General features: G+C 35.1%; 1 protein-coding gene across 2 annotated transcripts in view; it reads right to left on the reverse strand.

Annotated features, from left to right (window-relative positions):
- Positions 1-17,156, reverse strand: part of IPO8 (importin 8) — a 66,976-nt gene that overhangs the window by 8,784 nt on the left and 41,036 nt on the right. Inside the window, exons 18-21 of one of the 2 annotated variants that reach the window (XM_023209001.1) lie at positions 15,382-15,507; positions 14,609-14,706; positions 11,588-11,683; positions 1,725-1,945 (exon numbers count right to left, since the gene is read on the reverse strand). In XM_023209001.1, coding sequence (XP_023064769.1) covers positions 1,725-1,945; positions 11,588-11,683; positions 14,609-14,706; positions 15,382-15,507 — 541 coding nt within the window. The remainder of the gene's footprint in view (positions 1-1,724; positions 1,946-11,587; positions 11,684-14,608; positions 14,707-15,381; positions 15,508-17,156) is intronic. The other variant, XM_023209002.2, reaches the window with a different exon arrangement.

The raw sequence follows: 17,156 nt of genomic DNA on the forward strand, positions 1-17,156 counted from the left end.
CACTAAATGTTTCCTCTAAGTTGTTTAAAACTAAAAAATTAAGAATTAAAAGATAACATTGGCAAAACATTCTTAAAATTGTGTGAATAAAAAATTCACTTGCAGTGATTCAATTTGTTTAAAGTGAGAATAATATAACAAATCCAATAATGAATATTCTACAGGCTTCTGTTATTCTTCATTATTTGCATTTCTTGATTGATTCAAGTCACTAATGCCCAAGTACTATGCTATAACAGAACTGTGCTTGACCTGAAGACCTTCTCATCCATGCAGCCCCTAAATATGGACCACATGGATCACAGCAGAAAAGATGATTATCAAGCAGGGCTCTGAAGAATCCAAGGAAGCACAACCCAAGGACTCCCAGTCTACACAATAGCAGGGAAATTGCTTCCAGTGCTAATAAAGACATAAGAGGACCAACTGCTTAACTTTAAATGACCAAATCTCTATTCCCTAAATCTTTCTCAGAGATAACTTTAAGAACAATTTCTTTGAAAGTATGTTCTTCCCTTCAAGGTTTTAATAACAAATCTCAATCAGGGATAAATTCCAGTGTCCTGCAAGTAGAAAAATTAGAACACGCATAGCAGCTTGTAAATATGTTCCCCCATTCCTATCGCCCCATCCTAATCCAGGCCTCCATCTTCTCCTGCCTGTGGCAGCAATGTCTTAACTACTTTGGGGAGTCTGTTCCTCTCAGGAAATTTTTCTAAATGATCTCTCACAAAACAACACTATTCATTTCCAGTTAAATATTAGATAGTGTTTTAAAACAAATTAGACAGCTAGCTCAATTTCTAGCATAACACAATCACTAATCTATGTTGGGTGACCTGAGGTGGGCACATAACACTAGTTGGAATCTCACTCTTCCTATTTTTTTTGAGACGGAGTCTTGCTCTGTCACCCAGGCTGGAGTGCAGCGGCGTGATCTTGGCTCACTGCAAGCTCTGCTTCCCGGGTTCACGCCATTCTCCTGCCTCAGCCTCCCAAGTAACTGGGACTATAAGCATGCACCCGCCACCATGCCCAGCTAATTTTTTTTTTTTTTGTATTTTTTTAGTAGAGACGGGGTTTCACCGTGTTAGCCAGGATGGTCTCGATATCCTGACCTCGTGATCCACCCACTTCGGCCTCCCAAAGTGCTGGGATTACCGGCGTGAGCCACTGTGCCCGGCCTCACTCTTCCTATTTTTGACAATTACAAGAGTGCTTCACATAAAACCAAATTCTCCTACTGGCGCAGCACCTGAGATTCAAATAACAAGCCTTCTGACCCCACTTTTGAGAACAGGCATCCTTGAGATCTGCAAAGAGTTAAACATTCTGTGACATTACATTATATCTTTGCCAGAGGGGTACCTTCCTTAGAAATCCGACTCCATTTAGAATGTTTTTACCCACTGACACTTAATATGGAACCCAGACATACAATTAATTCTTGTTGCCTAGAGATACAATGATACACTCGTGTTAAAAAAAAAAAAAAAAAAAAAAGGGCAGGAAAGGGCTACATCTAATTTTCAGAGCCTGCATTCTTTCCACTAGATTACCCTGCTGAAATGCATTCTTAATCCTCTAAAAATTAAATATTGACAATACACTAAAAATAATTCCTAAGACATGAAAATTATCTTTGTACATGCTACTATATGCAAATATTAAAAAGCAAACTTTCCAGAAACAGAAAAGAAGTGTAAAACCCAAAAGACACATACCCAAGAAAACAATCTGTATCATTCATCCATTGATTTATAAACTGTACAGTGATAGGTCCAGGGTTGTGAGGCAACTGAATTCGTTCTAAAGTATGTAGCAGCAAATCAGGGTTGTAGTACAAGGCAGCAATTGCAACCTGAAGACACATGGTACGAAGCTCACTAGTTTTGACCCCTCGAGTTAATCTCTCCAAAACAAGCTGAACGAAGAGTGGAATGCACTAGAAGACAAAAACAAAAAGAGAGTCAACCACACAGATAGCCCAAGTAACTTTTATAGAAAGCTGTATATTGGCAGAGTGTTCTCAATAAATAAGACAGTCTTAATGGCAATGAGACTTTTGACTAAATCATTTTAGAGTTATTTAAAATATTTATAAAAACCTAGAGAGACTAACTAGACAAAAACAAGTCCTATAGCAGTGCCAGAAAATCTCCTTCCTTCTTAAGTAAATTAAAGTCAGCTGAAGATTGTCCTGTAAGAGTCAATGCTCGAATGGTGTCAATCATCCCTATGTAGACACAGCCACTTGCACATCTAAGGTGAAATCACTGCATGCCATTTTCTTTGACAAATTAAATTGGAAAGAAATAAATGGGACTGAAAATAATTATGATGTAATCAGATTGTTTTTGAGAAAGAAAATTCCTGTTGGTATAAGATGAAAAAGGCTGAAGAAAAAATGGTGGAGCCTGAACATTAAAATAATACCTGACTCCAATTCTAAGGTGCAATATTGATGAACTAATTTTACTAGAACTATTTCCCAATAGTTACTTTCAGTTGAAGGGGATGAGCTGAAATGATTTGTATAAAATAAAATCTGAGGTCTTACTATAAGCCCCTTTTTAAAATAAACTTTAAAAAAAAATCAAGGTTTTGTGTAGAAATTTAAGAGTTATATTTATTATTTTCTTTTTAGTAGGCCAAACTGCATATATATCTGGGTCAGCAGACTATTAGTCTGGTTTAGGATAACATATTGAATCAAAATACATGACTACACATACTTTTAAGACTATAAAGCTCTTTACAAAGATGAGATAACTAGTTTAACTCTACATCTACTTATGCTGATACAACATATTCTGTGTTCTAATTTGAGATAACACATACAAGCTATGTTAAAAATTATTACCATGGTCAAATAATTAGTTGTGGATAAATGCAGCCACAAGAAAATATAAATTAAGTGTGAAAAGCTCTTTTCAAGATGTTTTAAAACTAAAGTTTCAAAATCACAGCTGGATGGGAAAAATAAGTTCTGGTGTTCTATAGCACTATGAGATGACTATAGTTAACAGTAATGCATAGTTTCAAATAGCTAGGAGGAGGACACTGAATGTTCCCAACACAAAGAAATGATAAATGTTTGAGACAATGGATATGCTAATTACCCTGATCAGATCACTGCACATTGTATCAAAACATCACTATGTATTCTATAAACATACAATTGTGTCAATTTAAATAAATAGAAAATAAAGTTTAATTTCAACAAATATTTACTATTATACACAAAGCCATAAGAACATAAAGGAATTGTGAAGTTTTAGAACTAGTAAAAGAATTCCATTATATTAAAACAAAATCGATTATGGAGGCTGGTTGGACAACTACGTAAATGCACAATTAGAGCACTGTGCAGCTGCAGAAGGAATGCAGAATATCTCTATATGCTACTATGAAGTGATCTGCAGGATATGTTACTTAGTGTAGAAGGCAACACAGAAAATGTATAGTATGCTACCGTTTACCTAAGAAGGCAAGGCGAGAATATCTATTTTTTGTTTTTGTTTTGTTTTTTAATGAAAGGATGAACTAAAACTAGGGGAAGAAACAGAGGAGAAGAAGGGTAGAGGAATAGGGTGGAAGCTGGATTCCTCTGAATATACCTTGTCTTATAAATTAGACCTTAGAACTGTGTCTATGCTTTACATATCTGTTACCAAAAAATTAAGCTATTTCTTTTTTTGTTTGTTTTGGAGACAAAGTCTTGCTAGAGTGCAAGGCTAGAGTGCAAATTAAGTTATTTCTAAAAATTAAGATAAAATGAAATAAGTGAATCAACCAAATGAGGATTATTTTAATAACTTTAAATTTTAATTATTTGACTGTATTTTCATTTTATATTACTAGTGTATGAACATAGCTTAGAGATAAAAAGAACTACTAAAAAGCAAACAATAGTAACCCTTTCTTGGTAACAAAGTTGGTATAATTAGTCTGAGAGTAAATGTATCCATTAGTGGGATAAAGCAAGCAAGTAATTAAGATGAGAACCAGAATTTTTGGTGTGGGAGATATAGAACAGTATCAAGTAGGTTAAGGATAAAGAATGTAGTCACGAATTTGAATTAGAAACATCTGTGTGTGGCCAGGCACGGTGGTTCACGACTGTAATCCCAGCACTTTGGGAGGCTGAGGCGGGAGGATCACCCAAGGTCAGGAGTCTGAGACCTGCCTGGCCAACATGGTGAAACCCCATCTCTACTAAAAATATAAAACTTAGCCGGGTGTGGTGGCAGGTGCCTGTAATCCCAGCTACTCGGGAGGCTGAGGCAGGAGAATCACTTGAACCCAGGAGGCAGAGGTTGCAGTGCGCCGAGATCACACCATTTGCACTCCACTCCAGCCTGGAGTACAAGAGCGAGACTTCATCTCAAAAAAAAAAAAAAAAAATCTGTGTGTATTAGAGTATTAGAGACATAAAGATGGAAACAATAGACACGGGGACTCCAAAGAGCTAAAGGAGAGAGTGAGAGAGGGTTGAAAAATGACCTGTTGGGTACTGTGTTCACTATCTGGGCAACAGGTTCAACAGAAATCCAAACTTCAGCATCACGCAATATATCCAGATAACAAACCTGCACATGTACCCCCCACATCTAAAATTAAAAAAAAAAAAGATTTATCTGTGTATATTAATACTTTATTGACTAAAAAAGCCAAACAACATATTTCTTGGCTCTATTGTGTAGAAACACGGACCAATCCAATATCAATGAATATATATATAGTGATATATTAGTTATATACATTAATATGCATTAGTATATATGTAGCTAATTATCAACTTATTAATATGACATAAATAGTATATATTATATGCATATTATATATACACACACATATATTATACATATGTATATTTTAGATATATATGTATAGCAATGAATATCCCCTGTGCCCAGCTTGTAGTCTTGAATACCATTTCCCAGGCTAGGACAAGACATCTATAAGATAAGCCTGGAATATCTAGTCATACCAAGACAGCAAGGAAACTACCAAAGACTATTAAAATCAGGTTAAAAGGGCTCTTAAGACAAATTTAAGAGGCTCCCACTGGACAAAAATGAAACTATGTATACTTAAAATACACTGAAACATAAAGAGTAAATTTGGATCTATACATTCATAAGGATACTAAATATTTTTAAAAACCAAACAACATAATAGAACATTTTACTGATCATCTTTGGAGAATGCTAGGTAAGAAACTTATCTTGAATAATGGTAAATAAAGGGAAATACTCAAGCTGTTTCTCAGAGTAACCTGATAATTTATGAGAAAATATCTCTCTTTATAGGAATATTTCAGCTAATAAAGAAGAAATGACAGAATTAGAAGATCACCATCAGCAAAACTAACATCATGAGAGACCACCAGACATACTGTGCCTCCGAGTAAAATTACACACCATCACCCATGAAGTACATGAGCTGAGACTGCACCATTAACACTAAATGTAATCACCAATTTACAGGAAATTTAGAGGAATGGAATGCCAATCAACACAGTCCTTCAGCCGTACTTGAGTGCACTGTAATGGTAACCTCACTAATGTAGCGATCACCTTGTGTCCTTAACTTTCTGATACACAAATTCTTGAACACTGCTATAGTCTCAATATAGTTTGTCCTCCCGAAACTCATGTTGAAATTTGATCCCCAATGTGGCAGGTTTTGGGAAGTGGGGCCTAGTGGGAAGTGTTTGAGTCATGGTAGTGGTTGACCCCTCATGAATGCCTTGGGGCCATTTTCCTGTTCTGATGTAATGAGCGAGTTCTCACTATCATTCTGGCACAACTGAATTACTTTTTGTGGGAAAGAAATAGTTCCCATGACAGTAGGTTGTTATAAAGCAAGGTCACCCCTGGGTTTTGCCCCTTCGCATGTATCCACTTCCCCTTTGACCTTCCACCACATTGTGATACAGCACAGGCCATATCTTGCCAGCTTCTGGCATACAGAATGGATTCTAAAGGATTCTAAAGTCTTTGGCGTGGATTTATTCTATAGCCTTCTGAACCTCTCCCCAGCCTATGTTTCCATTATTAAATCCTATTGCTCAGAACCCTCCAAAATCCAGTAAACAGAACTAAATCCTTCTTTAGCCCCGCTCATGTCTTGTGCTTTACTACCTTCTTATTTTGTTAACATCATAATTTCTTTTCACCTCCACTATAACACCTAAAAAGTACATAATAACAAAGGGGGAAAAGAGCCTTCACCTGTCAGTGACAGGTGGTAGTTCACACCTGTAATCCCAGAACGCTGGGAAGCTGAGGCAGGATCACTTGAAGCCAGGAGTTAGAGAGAGGCCTAAACCACACAGTGAGACCCCATCTCTACAAAAAATTTGAAAATGAGCTGGGCTTGGTGGCATATGCCTGCAGTCAGTCCTAGCTACTCAGGAGGTAAGATAGGAGTAGCTTGGGCCCAGGAATTTGAGGTTATAGTGAGATATGATTGCACCATTGCACTTCAGCCTAGGCAACAGAGTGAGATCCAATCTCCATAAAAAAAAATTTTTAATAAATATCAGTAACACTTTATGATTTTTTAGAAAGGTCATTTTTTTGTCACTAATACCCCAATAAAGCTTGGGGGTAGGGAGAAGTCATCCTCAAAAATAACAAAGATTTTGGTGGTAAGTAAATAAGAGGAAGCTCTATTGAGAGCAAAAAGATGGGCCAGCAGTTCACCAGAGATGGCCAAGAAAAGAGACAGTCAAAGCAAGCCCCCTTGGGTCCAAACAAACCTCAAAGATGAACTTTGCTTTTTGGTGTTTTTTTTTTTTTTTTTTTGGAGATGGAGAAATTTTGCTCTTGTCACCCAGGCTGGAGTACAATGGCACGATCTGGGCTCACTGCAACCTCCGCCTCTGGGTTCAAGTGATTCTCCTGCCTCAGCCTCCCAAGTAGCTGGGATTACAGGCACATGCCACCACACCCAGGTAATTTTTGTATTTTTTGTGGAGACAGGGTTTCACTATGTTGGCCAGGCTGGTTTCAAACTCCTAACCTCTGGCGATCCACCGATCTCAGCCTCCCAAAGTGCTGGGAATAAAGGCATGAGCCACAGCACCCCGCCACAAAGATGAACTTTGAAAACAGCAAATCAGCCATCATAATGCTTAAAGAATAAAAGAAACTACTGTTAAAGAAAGCTATGAGACAATATCTCAAAGATAAAATTTCAATAAAGATACAGGCATTGTAAAAGAGAACCAGGTCAGGTGCGGTGGCTCACACCTGTAATCCCAGCACTTTGGGAGACCTAGGTGGGTGGATTACCTGAGGTCAGGAGTTCAAGATCAGCCTGGCCAACATGGCGAAACCCCGTCTCTACTAAGAAAAAACAAAAATTAGCTGAGTATGATGGTGCATGCCTGTAATCCCAGCTACTTGGGAGGCTGAAGCTCAAGAATCACTTGAACCCGGGAGGCGGAGGTTGCAGTGAGCCCAGATGTGCCACTGCACCCTAGCCTGGGTGACAGAGCAAGACTTCATCTCAAAAAAAAAAAAAAAAAGGAGAAAGGGAGAGAGAGAGAGAGAGAACCAAATAGAAATTCTGGACTTAAGAAGTATGCAAACATCTCAAATCAATAATCTAACCTGTTACTTTAAAACACTGGAAAAAGAACAACTAAATGAAAAGCAAGCAGATGGGAAAAAATAAGGATTAAAGTGGAAACTAATGAAATGGAAAACAGAAAAATAGAGAACAAAACCAAAAGTTAGCTCTTTGAAAAAATCAAAATTGATAAACTTTTAACTCAACTAAGAAAAAAAGAGAGAAGACTCTAGTAACTAAACCCAGGAACAAAACAGGGTCATTACTATGGACCCTACAGAAACAAAAAGACATAAGGAAATACTATGAACCACATGCAACAAATTAGATAAATTACGTTGAAAAATTCCAAGATGCAAACTATTGAAATGAATTTAAAAAGAAATGTAAACTACAAATAGTTCTATAACAAATAAAGAGACTGAACTGGCTATTTAAAACTACCCACCAAAAACAAAACAAAACAAAACAAAACACAGACAAAAATAGGCCCAGATAATTTCGCTGCTAAATTCTACCAAACATTTAAAACAGAAGAGCAATCCTTCACAACTCTTTGAACAAAGAGAAAGGCTGAACACTTCCCAACTCAATGAGTCCAACAATACTCAGATACCAAAGCTAGACAACTAACATCATAAGAAAAGAAAGTTAGAGATCAATATCTTATGTATCAATAGTATTTATGCACATAAATACTTTTTTAAAACTACCAGGAAATTTAATCTAGAAATATATACAGAGATCATATTTGATAAGTATGATTTATACCAGGAATGCAAGTTTGATTTAAAATCTGAAAATCAACGCAATACATCTCTATTCTAAAAGGACAAAAACCACATGATCATCTCAGTAGATGCAGAAAAAAGCATTCTGCAAAATTCAACACCCTTTCATGATAAAAGCAACAAGTTAGCAACAGTCAAGAACTGAGGCCGGGCGCGGTGGCTCAAGCCTGTAATCCCAGCACTTTGGGAGGCGGAGATGGGCGGATCATGAGGTCAGGAGATCGAGACCATCCTGGCTAACACGGTGAAACCCCGTCTCTACTAAAAATACAAAAAACTAGCCGGGCGAGGTGGTGGGCGCCTGTAGTCCCAGCTACTCCGGAGGCTGAGGCAGGAGAATGGCGTGAACCCGGGAGGCGGAGCTTGCAGTGAGCTGAGATCCGGCCACTGCACTCCAGCCCAGGAGACACAGCAAGACTCCGTCTCAAGAAAAAAAAAAAAAAAAAGAACTGAACCTGACAAAGTGCATATATGAAAAGCCCACAGGTAACATCAGACTTAATGGTGAAAGACTAAATGTGTTCCCTCCTAAGACCAGGAACAAGATGAGATGTCTCTTTTCATCATAGCTATTCAACATTGCACTCCAGATTCTAGCCAGGGCAATTAGTCAAGAAAAATAAGAGGCACCCAAACTAGAAAGGTAAAACTCTATTTGTAGATAATATGATCCTGTTTATAGAAAATCCTAAAGAATCCACTAAAACACTATTAAAATAGTTCAGCAAGGTTTCAGGATACAAGATAAACATGCAAAAACAATTCTATTTCCATACACTTGCAACAAACCTGAAAATAAAACAACTCTATTTACAATAGCATCAAAAAGAAAATATATAAAAATAGTTTAGGAATAGAATTGAAAAACTTATACTCTGATAACAACCAAACATTGTTGAAAGAAATTAAAGAAAACCTAAATAAAAGAAAGTCACCCCATGTTCAGGGATTGAAAGACTATTTTTAAAACAGAAATACTTCTCAAACTAATCTATAGATTCAGCACAATGCCTGTCACAATCCCAGCTGGCTAATTTACTGAAATTGACAAACAGATCCTAAAACTCGTATGAAAATTTAATGAACCCTGACTAGCCAAAACAATCTCACAAAAGAATGCAGGAGGACTCAAACCTCCTGACTTCAAAACTTACTACAAAACTAAAGTAATAAAGACAATGCAGTACTGAAATAAGAACAGATAAGTACATAAATCAAATAGACTGAGTACAGAAAAGACCCTCACATTATGGTCAACTGATTTGACAAGAATGCCAAGACAATTCAATGGGGGAAAAAATAGTCTTTTCTACAAATGGTCCTGAAACAACTTCATAACTACATGCAACAGAATTAAAATGCAGACCCCTCTTCACACTATGTACAAAAACTAACTCAAAATAGATCAAGACCTAAATGTAAGAAAAAAACTATAAAACTTTTAGAACAAAAGAGGATAAATCTTCATGACACTGGAGCTAGCAATGTTTCTTAAATACAACAGCCGGGCACAGTGGCTCATGCCTGTAGACCCAGCATTTTTCTACAAAAATTAGCCAGGTGTAGTAGCATGTGCCTGCAGTCCCAGCTACTCAGGAGGCTGAGGTGGGTGGATTTGGATGTCAAGGCTGCAGTGAGCCAAGATTGTGCCACTTCACTCCAGCCCAGGTGATAGAATGAGACCCTGTCTCCAAAAAAAAAAAAAAAAAAGACACCAACCACAAGCAATGAAAAAAAAAGGACATCATCAAAATTAAAAACATTTGTGCTTCAAAGGACACCATCAAGACAAATTGGGAGAAAATTTTGCAAATGATACCAGATAACAGGCTTCAATGTAGAATATATAATGAAGTCCAACAACTAAATAAATAGACAAGTAATTACAAATGAGAAAATGATCTGATTAGACATTTCTCCAAAAAAAGATATACAAAAGACCAGTCAGTAAATGAAACATGCTCAAGATCATTAGCCATCATAAAAATGCAAATAAAAACCACAATGAGACACTACTTCACAAATGAAATAAGTGCTGGCAAAAACACAAAGAAATTGGAACCCTCTATCATTGCTGTAGGAATGGAAAATGGTGCAGCTGCTTTAAAAACAGTTTGACAGTCCCTCAAATGATTAAACACAGAATGACCATATTCCACTCCTAGGAAATGAAAACATATTCACACAAAAACTTGTACACAAAAGTTCCTAACAGCATTATTCATAATAGCCAAAAAGTAAAAATAACCCAAATGACCAACAACTGATGAATGGATAAAATGCGATTTAACCAAACAATGAAATATTATTTGGCATTAAAAGAAATAAAGTACCAATCCACACTACCACACAGATGAACCTTGAGTACCTATGCCAAGTGAAAGAAGCTAGTCACAAAGAACCATACATAAGATGATTCCATTTACATCAAATGCCTAGAATAAGCAAATCTATGGAGACAAAGCCATAGTGGTCGCCCAGAGCTTGGGGCAAGTGACTGTTAATGAGTTTTTTGGGAGAGGGGTGATGAAGTGTTCTAAAATTGTGATAACAGTTGCACAATTCTGTGAATACACTAAAAACCACGTATGTATACACTTTAAATGGGTGAACTGTATGGAATGTGAATTATATCTCAAAACTATTATAAGAAATAAAGCAAAACTTACAGAAAAGAAAAATTCACAATTTTACTTGAGTATTTCAACATTTTTCTTAGTTATTGAACAATTTATCACAATAGTATCAAAAATTGAATCAATCTTGTTGAAAACAAGATTAAAAATGTATAACTTATGAAAAATATAAAGTATAAAATTTAGCCTTTTAAAATGGTCAAGAAATACTTTTTTCTATAGTACCTTAATTTCTGGTTAGAAAAGGTACCTAGGAGTATTTAAATAGAATACACAAAAACAGAAGGAACATGAAAATCTCTGAGACTCCAACTGAGTAGCATTTACACACTTCCTTCATTTTTTTTTGATAGCCCCTTACATTATTACCTATTTTTCTGTGCATGCCTTTCTCAGCTACAATGCAAGGTACAGTTTCCAAACTACCTGGCTCTTTTTGTCATTTAAACAGGATTTGTACCAGAAAGCACAATCTATAGGCTGTCCTTTCCATTTTTCATCATAAACGAAAAGTCAAGCAGGCATGTAAACTTCAAATGTAACCATCAGGTAAGGCGCTTTCCAGACATACGTTACCTGATCAATTCCCCTTCCTTTGCATTGAAGAATGATGACTTCCAGAAGTTTAGCTGCATGACACTCTGCATCTTCTCCTGCATCTCCACACAGTACCTGCAGTAATTACAATTTAGCTCAGCAGTAAATGGCACTGCGTAGAAGTTAATCAAGTCCACATGCACAAATGTCCCCCATAAATTCAGCCATATGAACCATAGCTTTGCTTGCTGTGCAAGTTTACCTCACCAACCCAAAGAAGAATGGCCAAAATAAATTCCATCTATCATCTCATTTCTTATAAGGAGCAATAATTCACTATTTGACCTTAGATTAATAAAGTAGACTACATAAGCTAATTTTCCAGATAAATGAAGCTTCCCTTTAAAGACACCAAAATTATAAAATGAAATCAAAACAAAAACAAAATAATCTTATTAAACAATGAAACTATTTTTCTGTTCCTTTTGAATCCTGGTCCATATGAACCCATATATTTCATAACCACCATAATTTCATATTACATACCTTTCAATTCTCCAACATGAACTTCATAATTAGGAATATTTTTCATGGACATTATAACCATTTATAATTATACAATATGACAGTAGGCGAATATAACAAGGTTACCAGACAGTTTCCCCATTATTAATTCTGTATTTTCACTACTATAAACAATTCCACAATGTGCATGTTCATACATAAAATGTGGAATATGACTGCCTTATAATAAGATTCTCAAAAAAGTTCCTAGAGTAGAGCATGCTTATATTAAAAATTGTTTAAGATGAAAAAGAATAGACTTAAAGAAATAAGGGTGGGTCAGAAATTTAAAATATAGACAAAAAGAGGTAACAGAGAGAAACCAAATGCATATTCATTGAAAAAAGACTTACTGAAGTATGCAACTTTTGTGTACGTTATTTTTAAGGAAAAAAAAGCAAAATATTAAAAATATTAGGAAAGAGACACAAATACACACAAAAGAAGGATTAGAAATAATACTGTAAGGAACACTGTATTCTTTACATTTAAAAGCTTAGATTCGATACTTTTCTAGAAAAATAAAATTTAAGAAAAATGAATTAAGAAATTCCAGATAATTCTGACAGACTTAACATTCCTATTTAATTTCGCTCTCTCCCAAAATGCTATCAAAATGACAGTAAAGAGATTTTAAAGATGTACATATGCAAAGACAGAAAAAAAGTAGACATTACATCAATAAACATTTTGGAAGCTGGAAAATAGCTGAATCATAAGCAGATATCAGGCAAAGCCAAGAATCAACTATATTTACATAAATGTAAAATGCTATCTCTACGACAGTATATCGCAGTCTAGCTTCCAAATGTGAATGGACTCTGGAACCAGGCTGCTTAGGTTCAAACCGCAGCTCTTCCACTTATTAGCTATGTTTTTAGAAAAGTTACTTAACCTCTTTGTTTGACTGTCCCCATCTATAAAATGGGAATAAAAGAACCTACTTCATGGGGTTGTATGATACTGAAAGAAAAATAATTACTCCCTTTTCCCAAAATTGCATTTACTTGGGGGCCTTCTGTTTTGGTTTGCCAAAAGGAAAGAAAACAAAAATGTATCTTGTAATTTTTAAAATGGGCTCTGGAGTCAGACTAGGTTCAAATCTGCCTCCAATACATAGTAGTAGCTATGTGATTACAACTATTTCCTAACCTCAGGCACAGTGCAAGAAATTATGTCATAGTTTCCTTTTGATACAGATGTGATACCTTCCTCATGCTGTCAAAAGGTTAAGTTAATATTGTAGGAAGTACTTAGAAAATGTTTGGTATATACAATAAGAATTCAAATATTAGGTAGTATTAAAACTAGTATTTCATATTCATAAAATATTAAATATATTTTAACTACTTGATAAGTATAAGGAAATCATTGTATCAATTTTACTATATCTGCAAACATACAGGGAAGCTGTGAATTACTAATGGAATACACCGAACTGTTATACTTGTTTTCTTTCCCACTTTCTCTATCAGCTACCTCTCTAACAGGGAAAACTGAAGATTGCCATGTGATTTTGATTTAACAACATGGGTTATTCACAGAGGTAAATGAATCATTACAACTCACAGTTCAGCCCTTTCACTTTATACCTGAAGAAGCTTACTGACTTCCCAAAATTTCCCTGACTCTTTAGAACTAAACTAAGACCTAGACCTAAACCAGATCTACTGATTATCAGTGCAGAGCTCTTACCAGATTTTGGGTACACCCCTTCTAGTGAGGAAAAAAAAGTGTGTTGTGGGGGTTGTACACTAGCTATTTTATTATGGCCAAACTTCTTGGTGTCTGGTTATCTGAGCTTTATAAAATCTGCCTGCCAGCTTTATGTGATATAATTTCAGTTTCATATTTATGTGTGTGTGTGTGTATATAGACGTTTATTTATTTATTTATTTATTTATTTATTTGCCGAAAGGAGAAGAAAAACGTTATTTAGCCAAAGATCCCAAAATATAACCAATAGTGGGCCAAATCTATCTTGTGGCAAAGACAACATGGTAGACAATCATATATAAGGGTAACAGTAGCCATTATGTAGATTGTACAGTATAGGTTATCTTGTTAAATGATGCTTTTCCAACTATTATAATTTTTGTCTTACGTTGTTTATGCTCAAGTTACCTACATCTAGTGGCTTCCAATATATACATTAAATTGAAAAATAAAAAAGATCATTCCATTTGTCACTGATTAACAAAATGTGTGGTTAATTTTCTTAGTACTTTTCTTTAATCAAGTAGAAAATTCATTTCCAAAAGAAAAAAACACAAAGTAAAAAGTACAGATATAAAAGTGGCAAACACTCACAAGCACGACGCACAATATCAAACTTTCAAATCCCAAAGATCCTTTTGAAAATACAAATGAAAGAATATATGTTGATGAAGATAATGCAGAACTAAATGCATAAGAAACAAACTGAAAAAGTATCCTAAAGCAAAACAGGCAAACATTAGTAAGAACAACTGCAACAATAGATAAGGACATGCTTACCTTCCTACACATTGTAAAAAGAATTTCTAAATGTTTTGGATTTGATAATAAGGTATCTGTATCTATTGTCACATAATTATGGAGGAGAGGCATCATGTCTGAAAAAAAAATCAAAAATTCAAATGAGACTTGAGTGACAGGAATAGAAATAAATTATTCCCACTGAAACCATATTTCTGTAGCACCCACACATTAGTATCTTCCCATGCAACCACAAAAGGCTAGAAATGAAAGTAATAAGTCTGCTGTATATTTATAGATGGGGAAAATGTAAAGCAGAAAGACTAAGATGCTCATCATTTATGAAGCAATTGTGCTGAATTTTTTCTCTTTCTCCACTGCACACTCATCCCTATCTGACATATTTTATATTTTCTTGCTCATTTGTCTGAGTGATTCCCTACTCTCCCAACATCCCCATTAGAATGTAAGCTTCAAAAGAGAAAAGGCTGTTTATTTTGCTCACTGCTGGATTGCTGAGCTTAAAATAGGGCTTGGAATATAGTTGGTGTCCATAAGATACTTATTAAATTAACATATGGATATATGTTCTGGTCATTAACTTAAGACTCCATAAGAAATACAGCCTACCTCCTCTGCCTATATACCTAGGGCTGAAAAACACTGCTACAATAGCCCCAGCTTTCATGTGACCGGGAAATAAACACATTTTCTGATCAATATTGGAATCATATGTGTTTTTATTTCAGGTGTCGACAGGAAGTAATATCTAGACACAGAAAAGCAAAAATTTTATATGGTCAAAGCCATACCTGTAAAGTATTCAAAGCAATCCTGCTGAAACACTTCATATAGTATACCTAGAAGCTGCCACATTTGAGGGGAAATACTGTGGCAGGTTAAACTGTATGCCAGGGAAAGAATTTCTTCATAGAATTCTGGAAGAAAATCTCTAGTTAGAATGCTAGGAAATAGCAAAAGTTAAAACAAAGACCACACAGAGGAGGGTTTAGACTACCTACGCACACATAGTCCTCCTCTATCCAATGTACTCATAAACTTCCCTTTCTCAGTATTTGTATCTTCGGTTATGTATCTGCCACCTTCCATTTCTTACCAAGATCTGCCCCTTTGTTCAATAAGGCAAGGCAAAAATTTTTTTTCACTAAACTTTCTTATACTATTGAAAAAATAAAGTTGTTTCTGTTTTATTATATATATTTACAAAATTGTAATAGAAATAGATACAAGAAGGAATAGATTATCATTCCTCTTTCATGTCGAGGATTTAAAATGTACAACTAGTTAATAATATTCTTTGGAGAGCTTAATTATATCAGACTAAAGTATCTACCTATCTCAAATTTATACTTTTACTAACAACTATATACCAGGCAGTATTTTGTCAATTTACAAAACTTGTAAAACATACAGTATTCTTCAAGTTGACCAAGACAATAAGACCCACTATAAAGTAGAAGATTTCAAAGGAAATGTTCTTATACTCACGAATATCATTATTCTCAGTCAAAAGTAAATTATATCTACACGTACAACCAGGAAACACAAACCTCAACAAAAATTTCAAATAGTTCCTACCACATCACTAAGCAAAGAAGTCTAACTTGAAAGGTTTTTCTCTTATAAAAACCAGCATTCACCCTGGAAACTTGATTAAAGTTTCTCTAATATTACTTAAAACTTGATATTTTCAAAAGCTAGCAAAATAAAATGGAAATTACAAATATCGAGAAATAATTTACGTAAGGAAATCATTTGAAAACATAAATTATCTAAATATAGAATTTCTAAAAGTTCTAGCATGGCACTGGTATAAAAACAGACACACAGACCAATGGAACCGATTACAAAGCCCAAAAGTAAATCTACCCATTTACGGTCAATTAATTTTCAACAAAGATGCCAAAAACACACAATGGAGACAGGACAGTCTCTTCAATAAATGGCGCTGGGAAAATTAAATATCCATTTGCAAAAAATCAAATTAGACCCTCATCTTATACCATATACAAAAATCTACTTGAAATTAATTAAATACTTAAGCTTTAAGACCTGACATGATAAAACTACTAGATAAAAACATAGGGGAAAAGCTTCATGGAAACTTGGAACACTGGTCTGGGGAAAGATTTTTTTTTTTTTTTTTTTTTTTTGATATGAGGATATGATTCCAAAGCACACACAACAAAAGCAAAAACAGACAAATAGGATTACATCAAACTAAAAGACTTTTGCATAGCAAAGAAAACCATTCACAGAATGAAGAGACAACCTCCAAAATGAGAGAAAATATTTAAAACCTATATCAAACGAAGATTTAGTATCCAAAACATATAAGGAACTCAAATCATTCAGTAGAAAGAAAATAACCCAGCTTAAAATGGACAAAGGAACTGAATGGATATTTCTCAAAAGATTATATAAAAACAGCCAACGTATATAAAAAAATATTTTAAATCACTAATCATCGGGGAAATGCAAATCAAAACCACAACGAGATACCACCTCATATCTACGAGGATGTCTATTATCAAAAAGACGAAAGTTAAATGCTGAAGGGGATGTA

This window comes from Piliocolobus tephrosceles, chromosome 10 (assembly GCF_002776525.5).
Source record: "Piliocolobus tephrosceles isolate RC106 chromosome 10, ASM277652v3, whole genome shotgun sequence".
Taxonomy (NCBI): Eukaryota; Metazoa; Chordata; class Mammalia; order Primates; family Cercopithecidae; genus Piliocolobus; species Piliocolobus tephrosceles.